This window comes from Chlamydotis macqueenii, chromosome 2 (assembly GCF_036417535.1).
Source record: "Chlamydotis macqueenii isolate bChlMac1 chromosome 2, bChlMac1.mat, whole genome shotgun sequence".
NCBI classification, from domain to species: Eukaryota; Metazoa; Chordata; class Aves; order Otidiformes; family Otididae; genus Chlamydotis; species Chlamydotis macqueenii.
The window spans coordinates 127,038,157-127,064,859 of NC_141557.1; the positions used below are offsets into that span (position 1 = coordinate 127,038,157).

Genomic DNA, 26,703 nt, shown 5'->3' on the forward strand with positions numbered 1-26,703 from the left:
AAGATGACACACCAGAAATGGGAAGATATTTTTTTCATTGCCTACTATTTGATAAAATGTTTGCAAGTGTGTGCAACTGCCTGCAACCTTTTTTTTTCTGTGCTCATGAAGGAGGTACCCAAAATAAAAGGCTATTTGGGTTTAATATTATGATTAATTAGGCAAAGGTCTGCCAGTTCTTCTGATCACAAAATGCTTTTTTAGGCTTGTGTCTCCTTTTCTTCCACTTGCACTACCATCTCCAGCCCAACAAGACTTACTGTGATTTTGATGATAATTTATTTGCAGCCCTTTGTATCATGTATCTAATTAGAGATTAGTTTTAGCAAACTAATTCACTGAGCATATTAACACGCGCACCCAGATATTCCTAGGGAGCTCCGATCTCGCTGGGGTTAGCAAATGGTCTTCCAAATGTTTTATGTGACCTGGGGTTCTGCTTGTGCTCTACACCGATGAGCAATCAGTATTACATGGTGCTAGACAACTAGGGCTGGGGTGCTTTTAGAAGAAAGTAAGAAGTAGATTGTTTTTTTCCTAGCTGAGTAAAAAGGCTGTCCTTTGCAAGTAAACTTCCTCCACTGTGGGATAACGAACAAGATGCGCTGGGAGTTCAGAAGACGCAAGCTTTCTTCCTAGTTCTACCACAAAAACTTCCCTTGTGCCTTGGTTAAATCTTTGGGTCTGTGTTGCAGACACATTTTTATTGTTGTTTTCATGTTTTACAATGTGGCAGGTCTAAATTTTATTGTCCATTGGAATCTGAATAGATTTGGCCAAGAAAATGCTGCTACTGGCAAAGAAAATACTACTTTATTTATTGGGATTCAGACCTTGGTTTATTTATTTAGTCTCCTTAGCCAATATCTGGGATTTTGTTTGTTTCTTTCTTTAATCTGACTTCCTTCCAAATTTGTGATATGTTCTGTGCCAACGTACTACAGAATTAACCACAGACCAGCGTCAGACCTCTTTTCCTTTTAAGGCTTTTCAGTAAATTGGTTAACTTCTCAGATCTGAGGAGATTATCTAGCAGTATTTGAAAACTTTTAAAATGTAAGACAAATTGCACGAGTTGTGTGTTCAGAAGATACTGACAAGTATTCTCTGAAATAATTTTTTGTTCATATCAGATTTACTTTTCTTCATAGTAAATTTGCCTCCACCCCACATATGGTTGCAATTTTTAATATTTTTTTTTTTTGCCTTACGAAAGAAAATATCTTTTTTTTTTTTTTTTTTTTTTTTTTTTTTTTTTTGTAAAAAAATAAAGTAAAGGAGTGGAGGTTCTGCATGTTTTCCTCTCCCCTCCCCCAGACACTACAGGAAGTCATGGGCTCTGCTCTCAACTTTCCTGGCAGTAAAACAAAACTTCATATAATCCTATGTAAATTTAATAACTAATCCCACCACCTTCCTGTTTTCCATACTCCCACAATTCTAGCATCCGCACAGGTATAGTTTGACTCTATACCTGCCCACTGTGGTAGGCATATTAATGCTTTCAAGTTTGCATTTATGTGAAATGTCCAAAATGTCTTTTTCTCTGGTGTTAGTTTAAGGGTTTATTTGTTCTCTTTTTGTCTCACTTGACTGCTGGTCCTTTTAGTTGATAGAAGCTCTACTGTCATTCCATTATCCCATAAAAGTGCCCAGCTGCTCTGGCTTTTGTGACTTGAGACATCCTTCCCATAAACCAGATTTTAAAATGGGTTAACTGTGCAAGTTCACAATGGATGCAATAAATTGTATATGAAAAGCTCTATTGAGCAATTACGCATGTAGGAACGCTGGAGTCGGGAATCAGCAGTATAAACAGCCATCTTGTGTGCTTTGACTTTAAAAGAATTAGGTGAAAAAATGCTTTTGTCCTCAGTACTTCCGCATTTCTCTTGTCAAAATTAGGCGTTATTCTTGTAAGAGTGAAAAATAAACACTGCTTATCTTTTCTGATTTTGAAGATGCTGATCAATCGATCAGTGGAGGCAGACGGGTGAAGGATGAAAATATCTATAATTACCTTGACTTTTCTTTAACGGAGGTACGTGGTTCGGACCCCTTGGTGGGACACCAGCCCACCGGCCCAGGCGCCACCAGGAGGTGACCACGCCAGCAGCGCAGGCGTTCCCTGCGGTTCTGGTGTGCTAACGACTGTGTGCGGGTAGGCTTAAATTGGTGGCAAACAAAGAAAAAAAAAATTGAGCAGCGTAGGCCTGGGAGAACCGCAGTTATATAAAGGTGAATGATGAAACATTAATTCTGAAATGGGTATTTTGAAGGGCTGTTACTGCAACACTTTTTATATAAATGAAAGGTACATTTGAATCGGAAGCAATTTGGTGTAGAAACCTGCTATTGACAGAACAGAGCTAGTGTGGCACGGAGAGATTTTTTGAGCACTTGCGCAGTATCTGCTTCAGACTGAAGTTAAATTTTCATCGGTTAATCCAAGAGTGAAAGATAGGAGCACCCTCCTCCAGCACTGCTCCTGTTAGCTTCCATTAGTGTGGTGCATACTCCAGTTTGGGTCTGGATTTGGGTGTAGCCTCACCACCATTGCAATTGCATCTGAACAGAGGTTGACTATTGGTAGTTCCTGAACATTGTGCAGATTCTGCACAGCTCCTCTATTTTACTACCAATGCAGTAACAACGTATTTGCCAAATGCTTCAGTTCATGATATGTACAACATCTTGAGTTCTCATGGCTTTACAAAATTCTTTACCTTTCTCTAATTATTTTTTTTTCTCTGCTTAATTCGGAGATTTATAAAAACATTTAATGGATTGAGTTGACACAAAGATTGCCAGGTAATTAGAAAACTTTGGCACTTTGCTCTTTTGTGTTTTTATGCAAGATTAAAATTGCGCTGTCATCTACAAAAATTACTTTAATTTGCACAGCATTGTTGGAGAAAACTGTAGTTGGAATAAGACTTATTCTTGATCTCATACCTTATAGAAGGAAAACAAAGTAGCGCGAACATTTTCATAGGAAACATTTGACTAATTGGAACAGTGACTGCAAGAAAATACTGTGCCTTTTAACTAATATGGCTGCTATTGTCCCTTTAAAATAGCTGTATGTACATCAAAGCAAAATCTCAACCGATGAAATTTTGTGATAACTTCTCCTACTTAGTATTTGGGTTCCCTGTTGTAACCTACAATATCTTTCCTTGTTCCCTGTGGTTCTTACCACCTAACACCATAAAAGTGAATATTAAAAAATTGCTGACCTGAAAGATGAAACACTGCCATGTTACTTTTTAAAACTGGATAATGGAACAGTGGTCTTCAGTTAATGTTGAGATTAGAGGGATTTATGTAATTGTTGCTTATGCTTTATACTCAGATGTACAACGTTCCAATAACTGGCTTCTGCTAGATTGTCATAGTATAAACTATATGTTAAACAAAAATTCAGTTTAGTGGAGTCCAGAAGTTGATAATCTGTCCTCTGTCCCTGCTTTTCTTGGACATCCTGTGTTGTATTGGTTTTACCTAGTATATGGGGACAGGATGTATCTCTCTCTAAATCTACTGCTGCAACTCACTTTAATAGTTCAGACCCACATGCACACTTAAAACATTGACCCACGGCTTGAAGGGCTGAAAATGAGAGTATTTGTGCTTGGAGAACAAAAAACAGACTCTGTAGTTGGTAGATGGAAATACATCTTCTCTGTGGTTGAATATCTGGCAAACGTGAGAAAATGGCTAGATAAACAACTAAATAAAGTAAGGACAGCAAATAATAAACTCTTACAACAATTTGCTTAGTTGTCTCTCATTTTTTTTGATTATGAGATACAGCTTCTTGCTTTGGTAGTGGGGTTTTTAAATCAGTGCTACCTTTTTTTCTACTCAGGTTGGTGCATAACAATGCTGTAGTGTGCAACAATGCTGCATGTGTCTTTTGGCATAAACAGTTTGTTAGAAGTATTAAGAAGAACAGCAAATCCAAATCTGGTCTATTCTGTAGATCTTAGGCTGCCTTTAAAATGCTGGTATTTTGGAAAAAGGCTGTGTGCCTTTTGTGAGGGGGTGGGAGTGATGGGAGGACACCTGCCAAACCTTGTTTAGTTTAATTTGAATAGAATACCTGTACAGGTGAGCTACCAGTAAATAGCTTGAAAATGCAAATGTGGCGATTGTGTTCTTGCTCATCTCTACAATTTGGGGAAGAACTCTTGACATTCTGGGTAGACCCCACCTACATAACATTGTATGCCAGAGCATTTGTTTACCAAAGCATGTTTGTTCACCCCAGCCTGTATTTGCAATTCTAGTAGAACGTGCTGTAGCTGGCATTCTGGAGGCTGAATTAAGAAACATCCATACAGAATTACTACTTTCACAGTGGTTTTTTTATACTTCGCTTTAGTATACCTTCCTGCACAAACTGCTCAGATCTGCAAACCCAGATACTTGGCCTGTTTTATAAAACTGTATTTAGAAGCTGAATTCCAACGAGGCTTTTAGGAACAAAATGCAGGTCTTGCAGTACTATGAGTTGGGTGGGTTTTTAGTAACTTATGCTGATACTTCGTGAGATGTGTTGAATAACTCCAGCTTTGAAGTGTTTAACAGTGCAGTGATTTTTTTACTGTGTTGTATGTGTGTCTGCTGAAACTAGCCCCAGAACATTTTAGCGTATACCAATAAGCTGTATATACCAATAAGCTGTATATTTGACATGTCAAGATCATATTTTGCTATATATCTATAAAGAAACCTGTTATCTTTGGCTTTTTTATGTTATGTATTCACCCTTGTAGGATTTAGTGATAAATCAGGTCCAATGCACTTCTTCTTTATATTCGTGGAACCCATGTAAAACTTCCATGTGTCCACATAAGCAAGTGGAGGTGGCTTGAGGCAGTACCTACAGCGTGCATCTCTAAGATAACGGAAAGCCAAGGTAAACTAGGCTGTCTGTAGTCTGGCATTCATACCATTATTCTGCTTCTGGTACCTGAACTAGTTCGTGGAGATTTGTTTGGGTACCTGCTGTAGGCTGCACACTGGCAGTGAGTGAGGGCAAGTGCAAGGCAAAAGAGCTCTGGACCCTGTGGGGAATAAATCCAGGTGTATGTCCATGTGCCCGCAGTTAGTGGTGCTTCTCCTCGTGATGAGGCTATAGTTGGGTGACATCTCCTGGTGGAACCCTGCCAGCTCTTGCACCCATAAGCGAACAGGATGTAAACAGCAGGCTTTGTGTCGGAAGTGAGCTGTGTCAGACAATTCACGTGCACCTCACCTTTCACTTTAAATGCCTTGCATAGTAAGTAATTTTTAGAAAGTAATCTTACGTCATTTTGCTTTACAACAAAACATTGTTCAACTTGCCCTAACTAAAAAAAGTACTCCAACATTACTGATATGGCAATAGTAATACATTTCGTTTGTGTGTATGTATGTGGGAACTAAAGAGCTTGAGGAGGATGATGTGAGGAAAATAAAGATGCATATATTTAAAATGCACATATGTCTCTGCCTAATACTGCTTTTTTTTTAATCTTGAAATCCCATCATGCATTTATGCCGTTTTTACCGAAAATCGCTTGCTCATATCAAATTACCCAGAAGGTTGTTAGTTACAACATAGTGTTGTACAAAAGGAATGAATTTTTCTAAATATATTCATGGAAGTATACAGAGGCTTCAAGTAATCACAAAATTAAACAAGCAGAACTTTTCCATGAAGGGAAAAAGGGGTAGCTAATGGCCTTACTTGTCTTCATGTTTCCAGTTTGTTTTCCATCTTTTAAAAGCTTGTCTGATGCTTGTGACAGTAAACTGGTTTGCATGTATGTGTTCTAATATTCATATATTTGGATAAAATGTGAAACTGGTTATGGTATGGATTACAGGTTGGTATGCAGCTCATGAGGGATGTCTGTGCTATGTCTGAGGTATGTACAGGTTTTCTACTGGAATGAATCACTTGAATTTCCTCCTCCTTACACCACTCAGCCTGTTACGCTCCATTTGCTACCTCCAGATCTTTATGTGTATCAAGTACTTCCCCACAATGAGATGGTGGCCAGCTCCATAAACTCCCTTTGCATTTGCCCATAGTTGTTGCTTGAAACAGATTCCTTCTCATTGTAAAAGACCATATGCGACCTAACTCAACATGAAGTATATGAAGTACGGCCAGAAATCCCTGGCTTATAAGAAAGCAGCTCAGAATATAGCGATCCTTGCATCTTAGGCAATGAAAATTCTTTGAAGCGGAGTAAAATCTGGGATGTGAAAGCGGCCTTTGTGAGCGGAAAGGGAGACATCCCTAGGCAAAGTTCTGGTACTGTGGGAGGAATGAGGGCTATGCATGGGCTGAGATGGGATCTGTAAAACCTGGTATACATCTGATTTTCGCCAGAGATGCCTCCTCTCTTCTGCCTAAAGGTGCTACCAGGACAGAACCTGAGCTGTTTGCATTTGTTTTGGAGGTCTGGATCCCCAGCAGACAAGTAAGAGTTATCGTTCAGCCTGGACAGTTAAGTCCCATATAGGTCTGCTCAATGTTAAGAGTGCAGATACTGCTTCTAGGAAGGACCAGATACGTGTGTTGCCATGTTGACCAATGTAAATGTCAATGCATTTAAGAGAGAGGTGCCACTGAACTCCTCCTTAGTGGCACTTTTCCATGCGACTGAGAGTATTTGCTGTTTACTACAGTTATTCTTGCCCAGAGAAACTCTCAGCTGTTGGCTTCATCATCCCAGAGTGTAAATGCATTGCTGAAGAGACTGAAAGCTTAATGTATTTTTAACAAAAACCATAATTGCTCTGAAGAGCAACTGGCAGGAAATCTGCACTTCCAAGGTATGCAACAATGTACTTGGCATACATGTTCCCCTACATAGGGATAAACTTGCCTTTGTAGTCTTTCAGCTTTATCTATTTTTCCTTAATTCCTTGTGACACTGCTGCTTTTGGCACAATGCTTGCTTGTGTCTGCTACTGTTCATCTTTACTGTATGCTTCAGTTGATTTAAACCAGTTTTTTTCTTAGCTTCTGTGAAGAATTTCTTTGATGTGGTGCTGCTGTCATTCTTCTGGTCCGTGTTATGCATACTTGGTGATGTTTGTGAAATGATGGAATGTATTACAGTTTTTCTATAGTTTTCCATTATTTTGGTTTGTGGTGTTAGCTATGCTAAGTGGGGTCCGCATCATGTTGTTGTAGATCCTGTTTTTCATCTGCACTGGCTTCTCTGCTCCAGGACACTCCCCATGTAATACATGGATCATCTTCTTTGTGTCTGGAGTGCTGGAAAACTGTCATCTTACTGTGAATGTCAGTCAGTGTTGGGAAGCTTCCTTCACCTGCCAAGTTCTTATGCTTTGTCAAGAGATAATAATGAATCTTTCAGTCGTACTTTTTTAGGTGGCTTGTGGTAGTTTCAGGTGGATTGGTTTGTTTGTTTGGGAGAAGGGGGTGAAGTCTATGTTCACTACAAATTGATCTCTTTAAGTGCTGATTTCATTCTTCAAATTGAAAGACTGTCTTTGTAATCTGAAGTAATTTTGTAGTTGATCTAGAGTACAAAAAGAAAGTGGAGGAAAAAAATTTCTCTTGCACAGCTCCTATAAAACAGAACCATTATTCAGACTTTGCTAATTAGCACAGGCATGCAGCTATGAAAATGAGTTAAATGAAAGCCATTAATATGCTTGCATGTATTAAGTGTTACAAAACCTGCTTTGGTAAAGAACAGTTACCTGGTGACACTGTTGCTTGCACCTGCACTGTGAGGTTTAAATCTTGTCCAGCTGGCGTTTCTTCCACAATTTTAACCTTTTAGCTTTCAGCTAAATCACTTTCCCACTGCGGGTCGTCTTACTTGATTTTATCTGTGATAGCCCATGTTTTCTGGTAATCTCAAGTGTCCAGAGAGTCTGTTTTCTCCAGTACATGACTCTTGGGTATCATGCTTTGCAGTGCTGAACACCTCGTCACAACTGGCCCTTTCACAAGCCTCTTCAGAGTCCTGTTCCTGAGCAGGCAGTGGGGTATGAACATGGATTAATTAGGTGTATCCAGACAAGAGGCTGGGAAGCAGTGTGAGAGTAATCGATAGAAAAGGGCAGGTGCAGATCTGTCTTCATACGTTTTATGGGGTCTTTGTGGCTGCCAGAATCTCAAGAGTTAGACAATGTTTGCCCTGAGTTTCTGTGCCTGCATCATTGTGAGGAGCATGCATTGCAGCCTGAGGCTTTCCAAAGGGTGATGTCCTCAGACTGCTCAGTGCTGTGTAGGTGGATACAACCTGCTTCGAGTCGGGTTCTTTGATTAAAACAATTGGCACATGCAAAGTTAACTACAATGGCTGTCACTTGTTTCCGGAGTGAAGTCTAAGTTTAGGGGCTTTACAGGCGAAACGCAAACAATAATAATTTCAAAGATCACTTCATATCTACTGCAGTGTCACCTTCATGCCTTTTGGAGGGTTTTAAGCAGAAGTGCATTTGGTTTAACTAGAGTTGCTGGGGATACTGTCACAGAAGAGTTTTGATTCCAAACACCATCTCGTCTTAGTGCCCAAACCTGATGACTGTATTGATGGTCTGTTCTGGGGCAAGGAGTTTGTGTTGTCCCAGAGCAGAGGAGTGGGATAGAAAGCTTGGTGTTAAAAGTGACAGGCTGAGATACGCCTTTGAAGATGCAGGAACGGAAATTGAAAGTTCTGGTGGTGGTGTTTGAAGCTGATAATGAGGTAATGATTTTGAGTTTACTCAATTACTCAATGTTACTCAATTGACCGACCACGTTTTAGTAGTAACTAAAAATATTGGACTGCACTTGTGAAGTGGTTTTGGGCTTGTGTGAATATTTGAGCATATACTAAAGTACCACAGAATATATATACAGAACAGTGTTTGCTAGCAAAGCTCCTGGCTATGTTTAAACAAGTTGTCTGCATTCCTGCTTGTCTTTGTCTTATAACATTTTTTTTATACTGTGTTTTTGTCCGTATTGTTCTCTTGATGTTGTAAAATTAGACTTTTGATCTTTGGTCAGGGACAAGGTTTTCATACTAATTCAAGGACATCTTCAGTAAAAACAGAACCTAATAGTTCAGATCGTTGCTACCTGCTCATACTGGGCTTGGAGAAACACATCAAAGGTAGCCTGCATTTTTGTGACCTCTTCGTTTGCAGTGGGTTGAGATGGGTCCTTCATTTCTCATCCCTTTTTTAAATTTTTTTTTTCTGCCCCTGCCGCCCAGTCCCTGGTATTCTTCAGCAAAGACTTGAAATAGTTGGAATGACAGCACAGTACATGGATTTGTAACATTCTTTAGAAGCGAAGTACTGCAAAGCAGTGGAAGCGAGATTCTTTGTGTGCATTACTTGCCCAGGAAACATAAATGGGGAATGCAAGGGAGTTCCCAGGGACAAAAATGCCAGAGCAAATGCTGACCTTTAACTTCATTTAAAAGGCAAGTTGAGTTCTGTGTGTTTCTGTGTGTGCTGTGCAGTTAACCACCAGGTATCCACATTGATGTTAGAATATTAGCCATTAAAAGCTCATCAAGCAAATCTATAAATGAGGGTTTATGGACATTTTGGGACTTTAACAATGTTTTGCATGGTATGACGCACTAGACAAATGAACATGCTGTGGAATTCATTCAGGCAAATTACAGTTTAAGGATATACGTACCACGTTGCTGCTCTCTGATTGCTTAAGACTGAGTAGAGCTCCAGAACAGTGAGAGGAACTGCAAAAAATTAACCAGTTGACAGCCCAGTTTTCAGGGAGTTTTTAACTGTGAGGAAGGACAAATTTTATTTGCTCTTTATTCAAAGGTTTAGGGCTTAGACTGTGTGGCCAGGTAGATGGAGTTAAATTATCTCTAGGCTAGGGTGGTCTTCTCAGCTTTCCTGGGTTGAGGCCCCTCTACTTACTGTAAATCAGTCTAGTGGCTCCATTCAGCTGATCTGCTGATGAGTGAATGATTAACTGAAAACTATCACCCAGACAGGTGAACACTGCTAAACAACTGTAAAGTAAAGTAACTCTTGAATACAAATTACCTGATTAAATTATTTGCCAACAAGTTATCCTAATTGACTGAAGTTCAAAAGTGTCCTGCTCTGGAGTTCACAATGAGAAGTGCTAACAAAGTTTCTTTGAAACCTCTCTAAGAATGTAGGGCAAATAAATACCTTGCTTGATCTGAACAAGCGAAAGGCAGCAGTTGCTTCAATGCAGTATCTGGATCTAGCAGTGCCTACCCAGAAAACTGAAACTCCAAAATCAGGAAAGGGCAGGATAGGATGGGAGAATTCCTCATTTCTTCCTGCGTGGACTCCCCTGAAATGGAAGCTTGTGAACCAGTTGAGCTGCATGTACACAGTTACAATGTGCAAATCCAAACACTGAGGTATTTTAAATAATGCCAGGCAGCTTCTCTGGTTTGTTTTTGGAAGGTTCTTGGATGACTGTTAGTGTCTGACACATGAGTGTAGTATTATGCAGAAATACTTCTGCAGCAGGAGTGTTCAGAAACAGGATCTCCCGAATTGCTACTTCCCAGATACTTGCCAATACCTGTGACTGTTGAAATGAGCATCGTCATGTCTCGTCAGGCCCAAACACAAGTCTTGTGAAGACACACTTGTAGAACATGGGGCTTCTCCGTAATCAATAGAACAATTTCCTGATGAAAACCTGTGGGATTTTGGGGGCTCCTAGGAGTTACATCAGTTACGACAGTGGAACAGGCTATGGTGTTTTCACATTTGCTCATTCTTCACGCGGCAGTTGAAATCCCAAGAATCATTTCAGGTATTTATATGGAAGAAACTAAAATGGCATAGGCTTTTACCTCATCCCGAGTATGACTGTTTGCGTTAGACATTCTTTGCCACTAAAGCCTTGTCTGAGTGATGAACAGACACCTTCAGAGACCATAGCAGATCGTCAGTGAACACGAGGTTTTAACTTAATGGGTGCAGTGGTCTGTTGTTAAACTGAATCCACGCTAATTCCTGGCTGTCCTGCACTTTTAGATCTAGTTAACAAAATAAAGCAGAAGTGATACTGCCATTGAAAGAGGTTTTTGTTTTTTTTTTTTTTTTTTCCTGCAATTTCTATTTTTTAAAACTGTTTTATGTTCTCAATCTACTCAGGAAAAACTTAGCAAGTTATTTGTTTTAACAGGTCTAGTTGAATTTTAACTGGGGTATTGAAACTTAGCCTCTAATTTCAGAGGATGCAGAAGTAGTTCCCTAATTAGTTATTATACAAACCTGTCTCATTTTTGTTACTCCTTCTGCATGTCCAGAAGAATGGGGAGAGTATCCATTACAGCAGCCGGCTGGCTTTATGATGGCCTTGCCAGTGGGTTGTGGGCAGCCCTAAGCGCACTGAAGAGTTAAAATGGAAACCCCTCTTGTGCGGAATTATTATTATTTTTTTTTACTATTATTTTTACCAGAGTGGCAGCTTGGCCGCTGCTGATTTTCGGGCGTTTCTGGGGGGAGCCGCCCAGCAGAAGCGGGAGAGTCCCCTGGGGGCTGAAACCTGGAGGCGGGGACGGGGCAAAGTGGGTACTGGTAATTAAAAAAGATAATAGGAAATTCATTTAAAAAAAAAAAAAGTTTTTTTATGAAAACAGGAGGGGAGCGAGGGGAACCTCGCCTCCCAGCCCACAGCCCGGGGCCTAGAGGGGGTCCGGTGCCGCGGGGGCAGGCGGGCAGCCTGGGCCGGGCCTCAGCCTGGCGCCGCGGGGGCGGAGGGCGGGAGGGCGGCCTGGGCCGGGCGCTGGCCCCGCGGGCGGGCGGGTCGGGGCGGCCCCCCCGGCGCTCATTGTTCCGTGCGACGGAGTCACTGCGGGGGGGGGGGGCCGGTTCACGTTACCCCCCTCTCCCTCCGCCTCAGCGACGGCCGCACGTGCAGGGTGCGTGGGCGGGCGTAGCTCAGGCGGGGGCCGCGTGCGCCGCCGTTGCTTCTCGGCGCGGGACCGGGCCGGTCGCTTCTCCCGGGTGGAGCCGCCTTTCGCTGTTATTTTTGCTTGCTTGTTTGTTTGTTTTTTTTTTTTTAATTTCCCCGCCGTTGGGGCTCCGAGGGCAGGCGCGGGGCAGCGGGACGCCGCCCGGCAGGAGATGGCGGCGCGGGGGAGCGGCGGGCGCTGGCGGGAAGCAGCCGCGCGGCGCCGCTGGACCGGGAATGCGAGAAACGTGTAACTTCCTAGAAATCAGGGAGCCGAGAAGGAGCTGTTGGGGCGAAGGCGAGTGGCTCGGTTTCGTCCCCGAGCTCGGCGGCCTGGCTTGTGCGGTAGGTGGGTGGCTGCGGGTTCACGTTACCGGCTGCGCCTCTCCGCCAGTCCTTGGGCGGGGGCTTGCGCGGAGGCGTTACCTGCGCGGCCTGCGTGCTGCTTCCTCCCGGGGCCTCGCAGCCAGCGCCTGGCTGGTGCTTGTGGGAGAGCAGAGCGAGCCTGCGGGGGCACGCCGCTGCGGGACTGTTCTGGGAAACTGCAGCGCTTCAGGCAATGCTGGCTTGCAGGAGGGATTCAGGTACTCTTGAGGAATTTAATTTTGTAGGGGTTAGTTAAAAGGCAGTTGTAAAGTATCAAGCCGTTTTGACAGCTCTTTTTTGTTTGTTTGTTTGGTTTTTTTAAATATTTACGTCAGTTTTCCTCTTCTAGCAGCTCTCAAACGCGTAACTGTTCTGCTTCTAGATGTGCAGTAATTTCGCAGTATGGAATGTTCATTTCTTATTCCCCTGTATACTTACGGTATGTCTTCGTGCTGGTGCTGCATTTCATTTCAGCGCTGTAATGTCACTTGAGTGCTGTTATGGTTCTTCCAGTTATTTGGCATCGAAGATTTCTGTGAATATCACTTGCTGACGTATTCTTGTAGCTAAAGTTTTTTTATATCTCCTTTAAAGCATACATTAAGTGTGTTTATAGACTTATGCAGAATGATTCTGTATTTTTAAAGGCTGCTGTTATTCCATTTTGGGTTCTTTCAATGTTGTTTTAGTCTGAGTGTCTAAATATAGTTCTGATTTTTTTTTTTTTTGTCTTCACCTGTGCATCAGTCTCTCCAATAACTGTAACATGAACCAATCATAAAAAAGGAAGATGTGTATGGAGGAGTGTTTTCCTAAAGGCTTTAAGATACTTCACATTTCAGGAAAAATGTTATTAGCTTTTGGAAGGCATTTTGGAAAGTTCACTGTTAATGTTGTCAAGGTAGTCTCCATGCATGGTATTTTTAATAACTTAAAGCTAGAAAACTGACCTATTTCTTAAAACATATTTTGAGATACTCAATTAGGTCAGAAATACAGCATGTTTAGCTTACACATGTCAGTGAGAAGTACTGGTGGTTTTAACAACCCTGACAATTTTAAAGCTGAAGAATAGTCACTAGTGGTTACATGATGATGATGAATTGTGTTAAAATTGCTTTCCAACTTTAATTCCCACCTTTGATTGTAAATTACAGCCTCACCACATCTGACGTTATTGCACTAAATTCTGTTTTATGTGTGTAAACAACTGTTCTCTGAAGCCTTACAAAATTGAAACACCTTATTCTCTGTGCAGCCTGCAGTATGTGAGAGGTCAATGTATGCTCTTACCTTCAGGAATTTGTAAACTGTCCTTGAAGAATGGACATAAAATACTAGCTGTAGTTGCACTGATGTAAGGTGAGGAATCAAGTCGTGGTGAACTGGGCATGCAATCTGGATATTGCTAAAGGTTCTTTCTCTTACTTGCCTTTTATATTCCAATATTTAAGTTATTGCCTCTTCATTATCCAATAGCTTTCTGGTTCTGGGCAGCCGTGATTTCTGTAGAGCACGACTTCAAAAGTGTGTTTTCTGGATTGTGAACTGTAGCTTGGATTTACATATGTCTTTATTTTAAAATCCAGATACATTCGGTGGTATGGATTTTACCCTTTTGCCAGTTATAGTATGTAACATCAAGTAACTTTCTCCATGTTTGATGCATTAGCAGTAACATCAATCTTAAATCAGCATTCTCCTGTGTTTATGTAGTGAAACGGAGGGACTTTTGTTGAAGGTCATGTAAAAATATGGTCAGTGTATCTGGAATTGAAGTTTGGGGTTCTCTCACTTCATGAAGAGGGGCAAAATGAGGCTCGGATTATTTGCTTTGTGTTTACTGAAGCCTGACTGCCCTCTTATGTAGAACCGACTATGTTGCAAGTGGCTGGTATCACCTGTCTGTCAGACCTCTTGAAAGTAGCTCACAGTGCCGTTGCTACGGCTTTTGATCTGTGCTATCCTTAGGCATCTGCATTTAACTGTAATTGCACCTGGTGTGTAGGAAGGCTGAGGAGGCATGCCAAGAAATGTACAGGTAGCAAGTGTAATGCAAACTTGATTTTTTTGTGTGTGTGTGCTCTGCTGTTTATGTAAGTCATACTGTCTGAGCCACGTAGTGACCGTTCCAGATACTATGGACGGCAGGCTAAAGATGAAATTATTATGGACCTGTGTTCAGGATTAAAAGAGAGCTGCCTTTTGTAGGCAGTATTTGTTCTTTAGACCCATTTTATTACTCAGGGTTTGCTCACCACTGCAAAGAACCTGTATTCTGTCGTGTAATAAACATGAATGCAAATAGATCCAGTCCAAGCCACACATCTTGTTATGTGCCAGTTAGAGTAATTTACTGGAACTTACTTTGGGAGGTGAGGCAGAAGGGATGTTCTTGGGTGCAGTAAGATGATGGGAAGTAAATGTTTGTCTGACTTATCCAAAGTAAATTTGATACAGTTAGAAAAAGAGGTTGAGTTTTTGCTTTATCCTTTTCTACAAGTAGAAAATCAATTGAATTGGACTTTGCCCACATTGCTGCAGAGTAGTGGTTTGCTTTCTGTAGTGGTGCTACTAGAAATTTAAAAAAATGCGAAGTAGTGAGTGGGTGTGTAAGTAGGGAGCAAGGTTTTTCCTTTATACCAGCAGCTGAATTCTCAGTTCTCCTCTCAAATCGTAGGTAGAATGGAGTATGGAGATAAGCTAAGGATTGACCGGAGTATTTTGGTTAGTGCTCTGCTTTTTCTTCAGCTGTAATATTTCTAGAGGTCTACACTAGTGTTCGGTGTTCTTGTATTAAAAATAATATGTATATGGTATTTTAAAGGATGGCCTATGTGAAACCTGCTTTATTCAGAACCTAGTTATTCAACAGCTTCTAGCCATCCATCTCTCTTTACAGATCAGGGATCTGTGTTTTGCTTTTGACTCTCTCTGAAGCATGTGACTTCTGCAGTCCCTGGCTCTCCTCATCCTGTAGTTCTGTTGCATTGGATTTTGAGTACCTCATCTCCCATTTCCTGTGTGTCAGCTGCTTGTCTGGTAACAACAGAGTGGGACTTTTTATTTCATCATAGAGTGGTTGAGAAGAAGTTGACTTTCTGGGCTTTCTCAAATATTGTGTAATGTCCAGTGATATGCTGAGTCATTATCAGGTTATTTGTGGAGAAGATGGAGGAAGTGATGAAAAAATATGCCAAAGATTATCTCTATTTATTCTTACGTTAGAGAAAGTAATGTTTATAGCAAATAATAGGACTGTCTCCGGTATCTTGCTCTCTGTTTCTGCATCTGCAGGTTCCATTGGAATCACACTCAAGTAGGATTTTCAGCAGCTGGTTTTGCTGGGGACTTGGTCCTAGAGTAGGTCTTTGTAGGTGGATTATTAGTGTATGCTCTGTTCCAATGGGTGAGTATGGCTCCTGGTGATGCTTTCCTGCGTGCTTGCTGGAAAGACTGTCTTTTGAGTTTTTTGACTGTTCTTGACTCCACTTTACTTGCATTACTGAAAGAGCTGGAGTGATTATCATACCTGATTTGCACTGGCCTTAGAGGCATTTAAGGCAATTTTGCTACAGCTGGAGAGCGCTCACCCAGCAGGTGAGTACACAGATTCCTTATCTAGTTTTGAGTGTTCTTGGCAGAAATTGACTCATAAGCACCCTGGTTATACAGTGGTATCATCTTCAGGCCTTTATAATTTTTTTAAAAATAAAATGTTTCAGTACAGAATAAAATAATCTGATTTAACTTAAGAAACTTTTTCTAATACAGTTTGAGCCTAGCTTATGTAGAAGGGAGTAAAAGAAGGTTGCCATGTACTACTAAACTACATAATGCTTGCTTGTTGTGTGTAGCTAGCTTGAGGTTGCACAAAGTATGTCATTGTAAGGCATTCAGAAAATTTTTCATTTGTGGGTATAGTAGATCTATGTATGTTCTCATAGTGTCAGAGTTCTGTTATTGCCGTGCTCTTACTTCACCAGAGGCAAGGGTCAGCCTGAACTTTGACATTGTTGTGGTTTCCTGCAGGAAACAGTGAGAATACTGCTGGCTTTTTGACAGCCACCATGGAGAAAATGGACAGTGTAGCTGTTGATAGGCTTGAAACTTTGCCAGGAGGATGCATGACTTCTGTTCTCCTCTGATGCGTTTGTGTGTGCCTTCCCCTGTTCCAGGCCTAGATACTGTAGGAACTTAAAAGTTTTAGGTGTGTCTGGACAGCACTGGTCTCAGTGTTAATCTGTCTTGTGCCCAAGTATGATTTAAGGGGTATTTATTTTGCTACCTGTTTTTCTAAAGTTCCTTCTCTCTTGTGTCTGTTATCAAAGTTGAGGCCAGGAGATACTTGTTCTTAGTTATAGGAAGAGCTATAACCAGAAGCAGAGACTTCTTAACTGACGCTATCTGTATCACTGGTATCTGCCAACCCTCAAGAAACTACAGTTTGTGCTTTTGAAGCTGTGGATGAAAATGTCTCTACTGTTTACTTTCTGTTATTACTTCATGCAGTTCCCACAGCATTAGTGGTTTTTACCTGCTACTAAAACTACAGCTGTATTCCTAAACTACAGCATGGCAAAGATTAAGGCAAATCTATCCCTGTTTTTACAGTCAGACCTACATTTCAGATATGAGAAGCTCTCAAGAGCTGATACGCTCGTTGCAAATAGAAATTGAAAGAAAGCTCTGATCCTCTGGAGCTTAGTGGCAAACTGATAATGCGTTTCTTCCAAGTTTGTCAGTTCAGCTTAGTGTTGGTGACCCAGGCACAACTCAGAGGAGATGCCTCAGGGAAAGAAAATAATCACAGCCAGTGATCTTCCAGACAGCTTAAAGAAAGAAGTATGAACTCTGCAGTTTCAGCTTCTCACATGATTTATTCTTTTTCTCCCTAGTAAGATGAATAAACTCTTCCTGAATTAATCTGGGTAATACTTCCTCCTTTTGTTTTCTGTAGATCTTTCAACTTCAGATGTGCAATAAAGCTCAGGCTTCCAAGTCATATTCTTTGGGCTACAGTTTTTAATCCATACTTGGATTAAAATCCATACATATATCCATGGTATTTAAAACCATGACACCAAGAATAAAAAATGAAAAGGTTGAGAAGTACAGCCTGTATTGTGAGAATGAGTACAAGCACGTTAGGAGCCTTTGTAATGCATGTCATTTTACAAGAGGAGAAAGATGGTGACTGATATTAGTCAGGGAACACCTAATCCCGTTTTAAAGCTTTACTTGTTTTTTTTCTGTGATGAGCAGGAAGATAGATAAACACAGGGACTTGTGCTCAGTTCCTGGTACTGGAGTGGCTAAAGATTGACATAAGTGCTTAGTAAAGTCTAAGCTTAGTGAAACACTGGCTGAAAGTGGTGCCAATTGAATATTTTAGTGGACCTCTTATGATGGAGAAGAGCACAGATGTTAATTTTAGTGTGGCAGTGGGTGAAGAACAGTCTTAATCCCATGCTGGTGTAAAATTGTGGAAAATGGGAGCTGTGCCCTTTTAATAATGAAGCTTTTAACAGAGGCTTGCCAAAGGAGAAGATAAACCAATTTGAAACTCAAAGTCTGTGCAGCTGGCTTGGATGAGCTGTGTTATAGTCAAATAAAGGTGAGGGGAAGCTTAACCCTGCTCAACTGTATAATTACCTAATCAGTGAAGTAGGGAGCAATCACATTAAGGTAAATGCAGATATAACTGAAAATAATCCTCTAAATATGTTGGAGTATGGATGATCTATCACTTAGCTGTGATTACAGTGGTTTCAAACACTCCTTTTTGTTTAAAGCCACCAGATAGGTCTTTAGAAATTACTTCATTTTAAATGGCTACAGGAGGAATAATAACATGAAGTTTGAACCAAAGAGATGATCTGACTTTTGAGAACAAGAAAAATAGTCAACTGACTAACTTGAGACTAGTCGAATATCAAGAACAAATCTTTTCACTGGATTCCAGGGACATTGGCCTTCGTACCAACATAAATATGGGTGTCTCTCTAATAGCAGAATTGCATTGGATTAGTTTGTACTTTTTGGAAATTTATTATCTGAAATACACAGTTCACTTTTATACTTCTCTGTTTTAAGAAAATAGGGAGTTAAATGTTTGTTCCCTCTTTTTCCTCTAGGTGTTTTGGAGACAAATGAGGTCTCCTCTTTCTAAGAAATTTTTTTCACGTTGGTCAGACACACTGTTCTAAAAGCTGAGCTACGTTCACTGAATCACTTCAGATGGCTGTGCAGGCCTGAACAGAGTTGTAGCTACATAGCATTAATTTTTTTTGCTCTTAGAGAGTGCTGAACTTCCTGTTTGCAGTGGGGACCAGTAAACAATTGGCTCGTGCTCAAGGCAAGTGTGGAGAATACTGTCCCTCGGGAGTGAAGAGGCATCTAGTTAATACTAAACTCTCTGTCTTTTTGATGGCTTTGTGCTCTCTCGTCTTCCACCCTTCTCAAGTTCTGCAAGGAAGCTAACTGAAGGGAACGGACGACCTTACTGTTCTGCTAAACACAAAGTATGTAAAGTATAGGGGAGAAGGGGGCAGAGAAGGTAAATATTCAGACAGACATGACCTGTGTCCCTCTCTAAAATTCACATGAAAAATTTTTTTTTTCTCATGTTGTCTTTCATCTCTGATGCAATAATTAAGTACACTCTTCATGTTCTGACAAATCTGAAATGCCTTCTGGTACAGACTCATGCAGTTGAAATCTTTTGTTTTTGAAATAAACTGTTCTAAATGTACATGTTAGTGGCTTTTCTCAGATGTCTGATACCAGATTATAATCTTTAATTATTTCTCCATGCTCCATCTTTGTTCCTTCAAAGTATTGTCTGTAGCGAGCCCAAATCTGTTTCCAGTTTGTCTACACAACTTGGGGGTGCACTTATGTCCTTGGAGAACATGAGTGATTTCAGTGAAACAACAAAGGACCACAAGCATGAAACAGTTTACAAAATCGTAATGATTATGGCTGTACATGTGCATAGTAAAGTGCATTTCCTGCCAGGAAAAGTTCTTGTCACACAGGTTTTAACACTGCGAGTTACGTGTTCCTGTACTTAATTTTCCTTTTATGTTCACTTTAAGATTACATGATGGAATTCACATTTTCTCAAGAAAAGCTGCGTATCTTGGATCAATACCGTTGAAGATATCTTCTGCTTGCAACACCCGAAGCAGGCTCCTGTGGCAAATTTGTCAAAAGAACACATACAATGGATCTCAAAGAAAGCTGCCCAAGTGTTAGCATTCCCAGCTCTGATGAACACAGAGAGAAGAAAAAAAGATTTACTGTAAGTATGTAAGAGTGTAAGTGCTGTAGGCAAATGCATAGGCTGTTAGTGAGTAAAAGTGGTTCGTTCTTTTTTTTTTTTTTTTTTTTTTTACTACTAAGCTTGGTATTATTTTCAACAGGTTTATGGAAATCCTTTCACTTCTCACTACTCAGACAGTGAGTACTGGCCATATTCCGGTGTGAGAAGTTGTGAATGTTTTGCAGTGCTTAACTGTGGTGCTTTCTGCAAAAAGAATTTGGCATTACAAATTTACGGTATTTTTATCCCTAAATAGCAGCATTTTATCGTCTAAAATACATAAGTGTCCAAATGCAGGGATAACATTTTGGTACCAAATCAGATTAAGATTTGGCATCCTACATGATTTTTCAGGAAAACATTTATTTTGTAAAGGAGTATAGTGTGGTTTTAGTTTTTGTTGTTTACTTGTTTTCTTTTGGCTTTTTGGTTGTTTTTAATGGCTCATTTTTCCATAGATACCCTGTTATACACTTAAAAATTTGTGTTAAAAGGAAAAGTAAAATCAAATTTTTGAAGTCCTTTTTTCTGTCTTCCTTCCTGTTTTCTGATTCTAATGCCTATGAGTTTTTTCCTATCCTGTTCTCATTTCCACTCCTTGTCACTCCCCTCCTTCTTCATTTTTTGGCCTCCCAATTAGAATTGCTTTCTGGAATTAAAGTCTTCTCGTTCTGTAGGGAAAATTTGCATTGCATACTGAAAAATAGTGTGGTGTGGATTTTTGGTTTGCTTGTATGTATGCCACTATACAAAGACAACATCATAGTACTTCCTTTAACAAGCTTAAACTATTTCATTGCTCTTGTGCAACTTCCTCTAAGCTTTTTTTTTTTTTTTTTTCTTTTCCCCTGAGTGAATTAGTCACACTTCAGATGTGGAATGCAAACACCCTTAGACTGAATTGCTGTCTGAAGAATACAAGAAAGCAAAGATTTACTTTGAGTTATGCATCTATCTTTCCTCTTCACCTCCCTTGCTCAGAGAAGAAAAATGTTGTTTGATTCTACAAGTATATCAAGATCTGATATGGGAAAGGAGCGTGCTGGTAGAGGGAACAAGCAAAAGAGAACTTTACTAATACTTGAAATTACTGCATGCAAGTGAAACTCAAATGAGCAGAAAAAGCTTCATAAAAGTCTAAACTTGAGCAAAACAGGTTTATTTTATTGCCTCAGTGCTGACAGTCCGGCTGTTTAAAATATGCCCGTGTGGTACATTTGTGGAACATACTAGTGTTGTGATTTCCAGGTCATTTTACCTAAAGATCTGTGTGACAACCTTAGCAACTTAAAGGCACTGTCTTTGGGCATGCCATTTAGAAATCTGTACAAGCAAGAGGAGGAAACTTCAGAAATTAGGAGGGGTGGGGGGGTGGGAGGGTAGGGGAGGGAGAGAAAGGAGTCCAATCCAGCTTGTGCTGTGTGGATGTATGCTTTGTCTTGGCAGCTTCTGCTTTCTGCATCAAGAGATAATCAGCAACTTGACAAGAACTGCTTTTCACAACCAAGCTTTTGAGTATTGTCGCATATATTTTAGGATTTGATAACAGAAGTGAGGGTCATACTAAACTTCACGGTAGGAACTGTGAATTCCAGCGTATATCTGTCAGTGCTTTTACTGTGTCTCCTCTTTTGTAGCTGTGTTGTAATGTCTGGAGCTCATCAGTACTGCTTTTGGAATGGACTGGGAGAGGGGTGTGGGGGGAAACACTTAGTTCTTAACAAATTTCTGGTAGATATAGCTGTCTGTTTCTCATGGCAGTGTTAGAGCCACTTCAGTAAAGAGCATGAGGAGCCTTAGGGTGAAAGGAGAGGTTAAAGTGATAAAGGCTAGGAAAGACTTCGAGTGACTGTTTGTATAATCTTCACCTTACTGTCACTTATAGTATATCTACTGCTTCTGAGACTATTCTAGAATCTTGATCACAGAATAGTTAGGGTTGAAAGGGACCTTCAAAGGCCATCTAGTCCAACCCCCCTGAAGGAGGAGGGACATCTCCAACCAGATCAGGTTGCTCAGAGCCTCATCCAACCTGGCCTTGAATGTTTCCAGGGATGGGGCATCCACCACCTCTCTGGGCAACCTGTTCCAGTGTTTCACCAGTGGTCTTAATGGTCTGAATAGAAACTATGAATTCCAATTTAAACCTTACACTGGCTCACAAGAAACAAGACAAGTATGTGCAACTTTGCTTTTAGTAGCCATTCTTTTTCCCCCTCACACTTACCCTGATAGAGCATTTTAAAAAACAATCATGTCTCTATTCAGTCTTCATCCTGATAAATAAGTCAAGTTTGTCAATTTTACAGATTTTGTGTTTGGAAATTAACTGTTCATTCTTCCTGAGAATTATCATAACAAAAACAACCTTTTATTGAATATTTAATTTAAGTACTGCATATATTTGATATATTTACTACCAATATTTTTTTTTATTGACTAACAATTTAATGTTTTAATTCTTCGGGCATTCTGCCAGGGAAGCTTTTTTGCTTCCACTTAATTTGTGGTAACCAGCGTCTATGTGTATCCACTCTTGTTCACTGTCCTGCCTTTTTCTGAAGATTCAGCATTCACTTTCTTCATAAAAAGAGCAAAATACATGCCTGTTTTGGACCATGTTTGGGCTATATTAATTGCTGTTCTGTCCTTGCTGCATAGTAGGCCACTTTCTTTTGTTTGTTTTGCCATATAGCATTGTTTTGGTTTTCTCGCTTTTATCCCTATGCTGTCTGATATCTGAGGCTTAATTTTATCTTCTGATCTGTTCTCTTGTCTCCCTCCACGCCCTCATCATATATAGGCTTATTGAGAAATCTCTTTCAAGGGTACTCTTTGTCTGATTAAATCTGGAAAGTCTGTCTCAGACCTGTGATATATAATACTAATCTTAAGCCCTGTGGAAATTGTGGAGTTGTTGTTTTATTTTGTTGACATTTATTAAATAATTTCCTTACTTTCTCAGTACTTACCCTCCTGAAATTGGAAAACAGCCTGCCTTTTTACTTATCTTTGTTTAATACAAATTGAATATTTAATCCAGGATCATGAGCTACCAAAACAGAGTTGAAGCCTTTTAATGTCAGTGACTTTTTGTGAAGGAATCTGTCACATCCAGAAATAGCCAGATCTGATCCTATCTGTGTCTGGGAAGATAGTTTAAGGTGATGATTGGTGATGTTTTCAGGAATAGTTTGTTTTTCTTCCTTTTTACTTTCTCAAAGCTTTGCATTGTTTAACCACATGTTACAAGGTATGAATGCATCTTCTCTTTTTTTAGGAGTTTTCAAAGACTAGTTTTGGTTTAGATTTGAAAAGGTTATTGTTTAAATAAGGCTAGATTCTTCCCCTCCCCTTGCCTTTCTAGAAACAGATATTGCATATCGTTGTTCTACAGTTTGCTACTCCGAGAACAAAACTGTTTTAATTTTCAGGTTGCCAAGGAGGTGAATATCATCTTGTATGCTAAGTTATGCTCGCCTGTGCGCTTCGCAGTCTATGCGTTTTGCCCTGCTAATTTAAGAAGTTGTCCATGGCCTGCTTTTAAAGCTTGTTGGCATTAGTCTGCCATGGAGTCATGAGGAGTCAAGAGGTTGAGTTTTTGAGCATTATTTGCAGGACTTGATTGTTGTATAAGATACCTAGTTCAGGAGGACAGTACTTAAGTCTTTGCAGCTGAAGCTTTTGCTGTTTACAGTCTAGGGAGGCTCTAGGAGGTGTGTAGCTAGGTTTTGTGGTAACACTTCTTTAGCAGTATAAGGGAAAGCTAGTTTTCTAAGTAGAGTCTCATCAGCATCATGCTTCTGTCCAGCCTCTTGTGTTCCCTAGGGAAGGCTGAGAGCAGCTTTTTTGAGCAGTTAATGTAGCAGGAATGCAAATCTCAGGTGAAGGAACTGATGGTGGTGGCTGCCGCTTCCACTGAGGGAGTGAGAGAGGTGAGCTGCTGTTGCAGGACAGAAGGGAGATTGGGACATTGGTCCAGTTTTCTACCTCAGGAATTATCATCCTTCTGCACTCATTTCCTTGCTGTGCCTGTCCTCTCCCTCGAAGGAATAGCCAGGCTCCTTCTGGAAGCCCCAAAAGGTACAGAAGGGAGGTCAGCTAGTTGCATAAGAGACAGGAGAAGCCTGCTGGACGCTCAACTGTCAACCAGATTTATGAAGCCAGGGACTGACAATCTGTCTAGTTACTGCCATAGAATTTGCGTGGCCAGAACTGTGCAGCAGGTTGCAGCTACGCCCCCCTTGATCCCAGTGCTGTGTGTTATGCAACCTGTGCTGTATTTCAGCCGCAGCAGCATTTTTTCCCTCCCTGAGCAGTTGTGTCTTAAGTCCTCAACCATCTGCCAGGATCCAGACTATAATATGTATTCAAGATGTTGCAAGGAAAGTTGTCTTTGTAAGTGCCTTCCATATGTACTTTTTCTTTAGGTTTTAGTGAAGGCAATCTTCAGTATTTAAATGCGTTTATTTCTTAATATTACTCTTGTGTTATAGATTATCAAGTTGTTAACAAATTTCATAGCAAATTTTCATAGACTATGTATATAGACTGTTACCTGATGGTCAGATGTTCTTGTTGGATATGAACTAATTTGTGAAACTCCACTAAATCAGCTTTGGTGTTGTTTTTAAACACTAGGTAAGCAAAAACTTATTTCTGTAAAATACCATACTCTCCTAATTGTCCTTTTAATTATTTGTATTGATGTCTGTATGACTTAGCTGTAAGAAATACATACCTTAACAAGTATGTTTACACAACACATTTAACAACCTGGCCTTGTTTTCACCACAGGATTAAACCTGCGAGGTTTTATTAAACTTTGCTGTTGGCAATAACTTTCTTTGTTACTACAGGTTTACAAAGTGTTGGTCTCGGTTGGCAGAAATGAATGGTTTGTCTTCAGACGGTATGCAGAGTTTGACAAACTCTACAATACGGTAAGCAAAAGGCAAGCTATGAAATCATGGCAGAGTAGCACTTACTTGCAGTGTCATGGTTTGAGTTAATTCCTTCACTGAGGATTTTGAGTCAGCAGCCAATAACCATAGGAGCTTGTTATAAAGAAAATGACAGGATGGGTTTTTTTACACTTTAGTTAGTTAGAGTTTCAAACTCAATAACTACTTATTTGTCACTCTTTCTTATTGTTGCTTCGGATCATAGTGTAATGAGAGAAACTTCCAGTTTACTGGTTGTCAAAACATCTGAAATGTGTGTTTGTTCATGATGGTAAAAATCACTGCAAAACTTAAAATATCTAGATAGATACATTTCTGTTCAGTGTTTTATTTTGAAGTACTGAAAGCATTGAACAAATGCTTGTTTCTTAATATAAACTTTCTGGTCAGTCAGTCATGGCAATTGCTACCTGCAGTTTCACAGCCCAGTTTTGTGGCAGTGGTCCAAACAAAATAGGCTTCTTCAGTTGCTAAGTATGGCTTTCTTGCGTTTGCTGCTAGAAGAGGATTTTGCCCCTTCTTCATAGTGGGCAAGCAGTGCAAATACTTGCTCAGATGTGCAGTCTGTTATGTGTCCTGTGTCCATACTTTTCTCCAGTTCTTCATGTTTAGAGCCCACAATTTTTGCTTTGACAAAAGGAGAAATAATTTCTCTGTGATCCCCATAAGAGAAGATTACCAGCTGCTTATCTGTGCCTCTAGTTCCCTTCCTGCATTGTAAAACAGTCTAATAATGTATTTACAATTTTAACTTAGAGGTAGATCTAAAGCTTTACGAATGTTATTTGGGCAAAACCCAGAGGCTGGTATCCCTAACCCATCTTAAACCTCATGCACACACCGCTATGCAAGCAAGAAAAAAAAAACCAAACCCAAGAGAGACAGAGAATTGATGGAGGAGGAAAGTAAAGAGTAGAATAAAACCAAAATTGAAATTCTAGCCTACTTTTTTAATCTGCGGCAAGTGGAAAATAATTTTGGCAATATTGCGGAAGATAGCTGCAATAGTCTATAGCTTTCTAAAGTGAAAGCTTTTGAATTTGAGAGTATGACTGGTGCAAACAAGCTGACTACAGACTATTTGGGGTTTGTTTGTTGGTTTTTTTTTTCCCAAGTGTATGAGTAGAGAAGATGGCAGAGGGGACCAGAATTACTAATAATCAGATGTTCAAACTGTTCAGCAGAAAAGAAACAAAATACAATTATTTCTAGGTACTTTGATGTCTAAGCGCAATCCAATTGTATGTGTTTTGTTTTCAGCTAAAGAAGCAATTTCCCACCATGAACCTGAAGATTCCAGCTAAGAGAATATTTGGAGATAATTTTGATCCTGGTAAGTTATCATCTTGTTACTCATTTTGTCAGTTGCTTCATATTAAAATTGTTCTATTCCAACCTACAGGAAGCTATCTTAGATGAGTTTTACACTAGTCCTCAAAACAGTGACTAAACCGAAGTTTAGTCATGCGTCAGTCAATAGGTAGGTGTTCTACCTTGTGATCTTAAATAAAGTGTGGCTTAGTGGCCCAGTGCCTTTCTTGTGCCAAAGGCTATATAGCTCCTCCGGTATTCAGGATTGTGAGAGATTTTGAATTGTCGGGTGTAATCTCTCTTCTGTAAAAGCAAAAGCCAAACCTCAAACTCTTCTAAACATAGGCCTAGTAAATTTTTAACTTCTTTGTGTGACATTTTATTTCCCTGCTCTGAAAAATGAAATAACAAAAGGATTTATCTTTGAAGGCTTTTGAACTCTCTGTATCCAAATGTGCTTCCTTGTACAGCTGAGATAAAAATGAACCTCTTCCTGTTGTTGTTCAATTTAGAGAAGCTTGTCTGATGTGGATATGATGTGATTCAGTTAGCAGTGATAGGTCCCAATTAAGCTTGCTCTTCCCACATCAAAATACTAATGGAAAATCACTTGTAAAGTGCATTTAATTAACCTAGGTGGCACCACCGGTGAATAAATAAAAAGGAGGAGGAGAAGGCCAGGCTTTTGCTCTATGTATTTATACTCTTCATTCAGGCCGTTTTTACTTGAGGATTTTCCTAATGGTATTTGGGAACCTTTCAGCCTCCCCTGGCTTGGTGAT

At 40.1% G+C, this 26,703-nt stretch overlaps 1 protein-coding gene across 4 annotated transcripts in view; it reads left to right on the plus strand.

The window, feature by feature from the left end:
• The first annotated feature begins 2,019 nt into the window (after nucleotides 1-2,019).
• The window catches only part of SGK3 (serum/glucocorticoid regulated kinase family member 3), a 46,528-nt gene continuing 21,844 nt past the window's right edge, over nucleotides 2,020-26,703 (plus strand). Inside the window, exons 1-5 of one of the 4 annotated variants that reach the window (XM_086740900.1) lie at nucleotides 12,185-12,298; nucleotides 18,620-18,843; nucleotides 19,420-19,625; nucleotides 24,506-24,589; nucleotides 25,871-25,943. In XM_086740900.1, the coding sequence (XP_086597026.1) occupies nucleotides 19,548-19,625; nucleotides 24,506-24,589; nucleotides 25,871-25,943 (235 nt within the window). In that variant the 5' untranslated portion in view covers nucleotides 12,185-12,298; nucleotides 18,620-18,843; nucleotides 19,420-19,547. Of the gene's footprint in view, nucleotides 2,042-12,165; nucleotides 12,299-12,515; nucleotides 12,538-18,619; nucleotides 18,844-19,419; nucleotides 19,626-24,505; nucleotides 24,590-25,870; nucleotides 25,944-26,703 lie in introns of those variants that run through there. The other 3 variants (XM_086740901.1, XM_086740898.1, XM_086740902.1) reach the window with 3 other exon arrangements.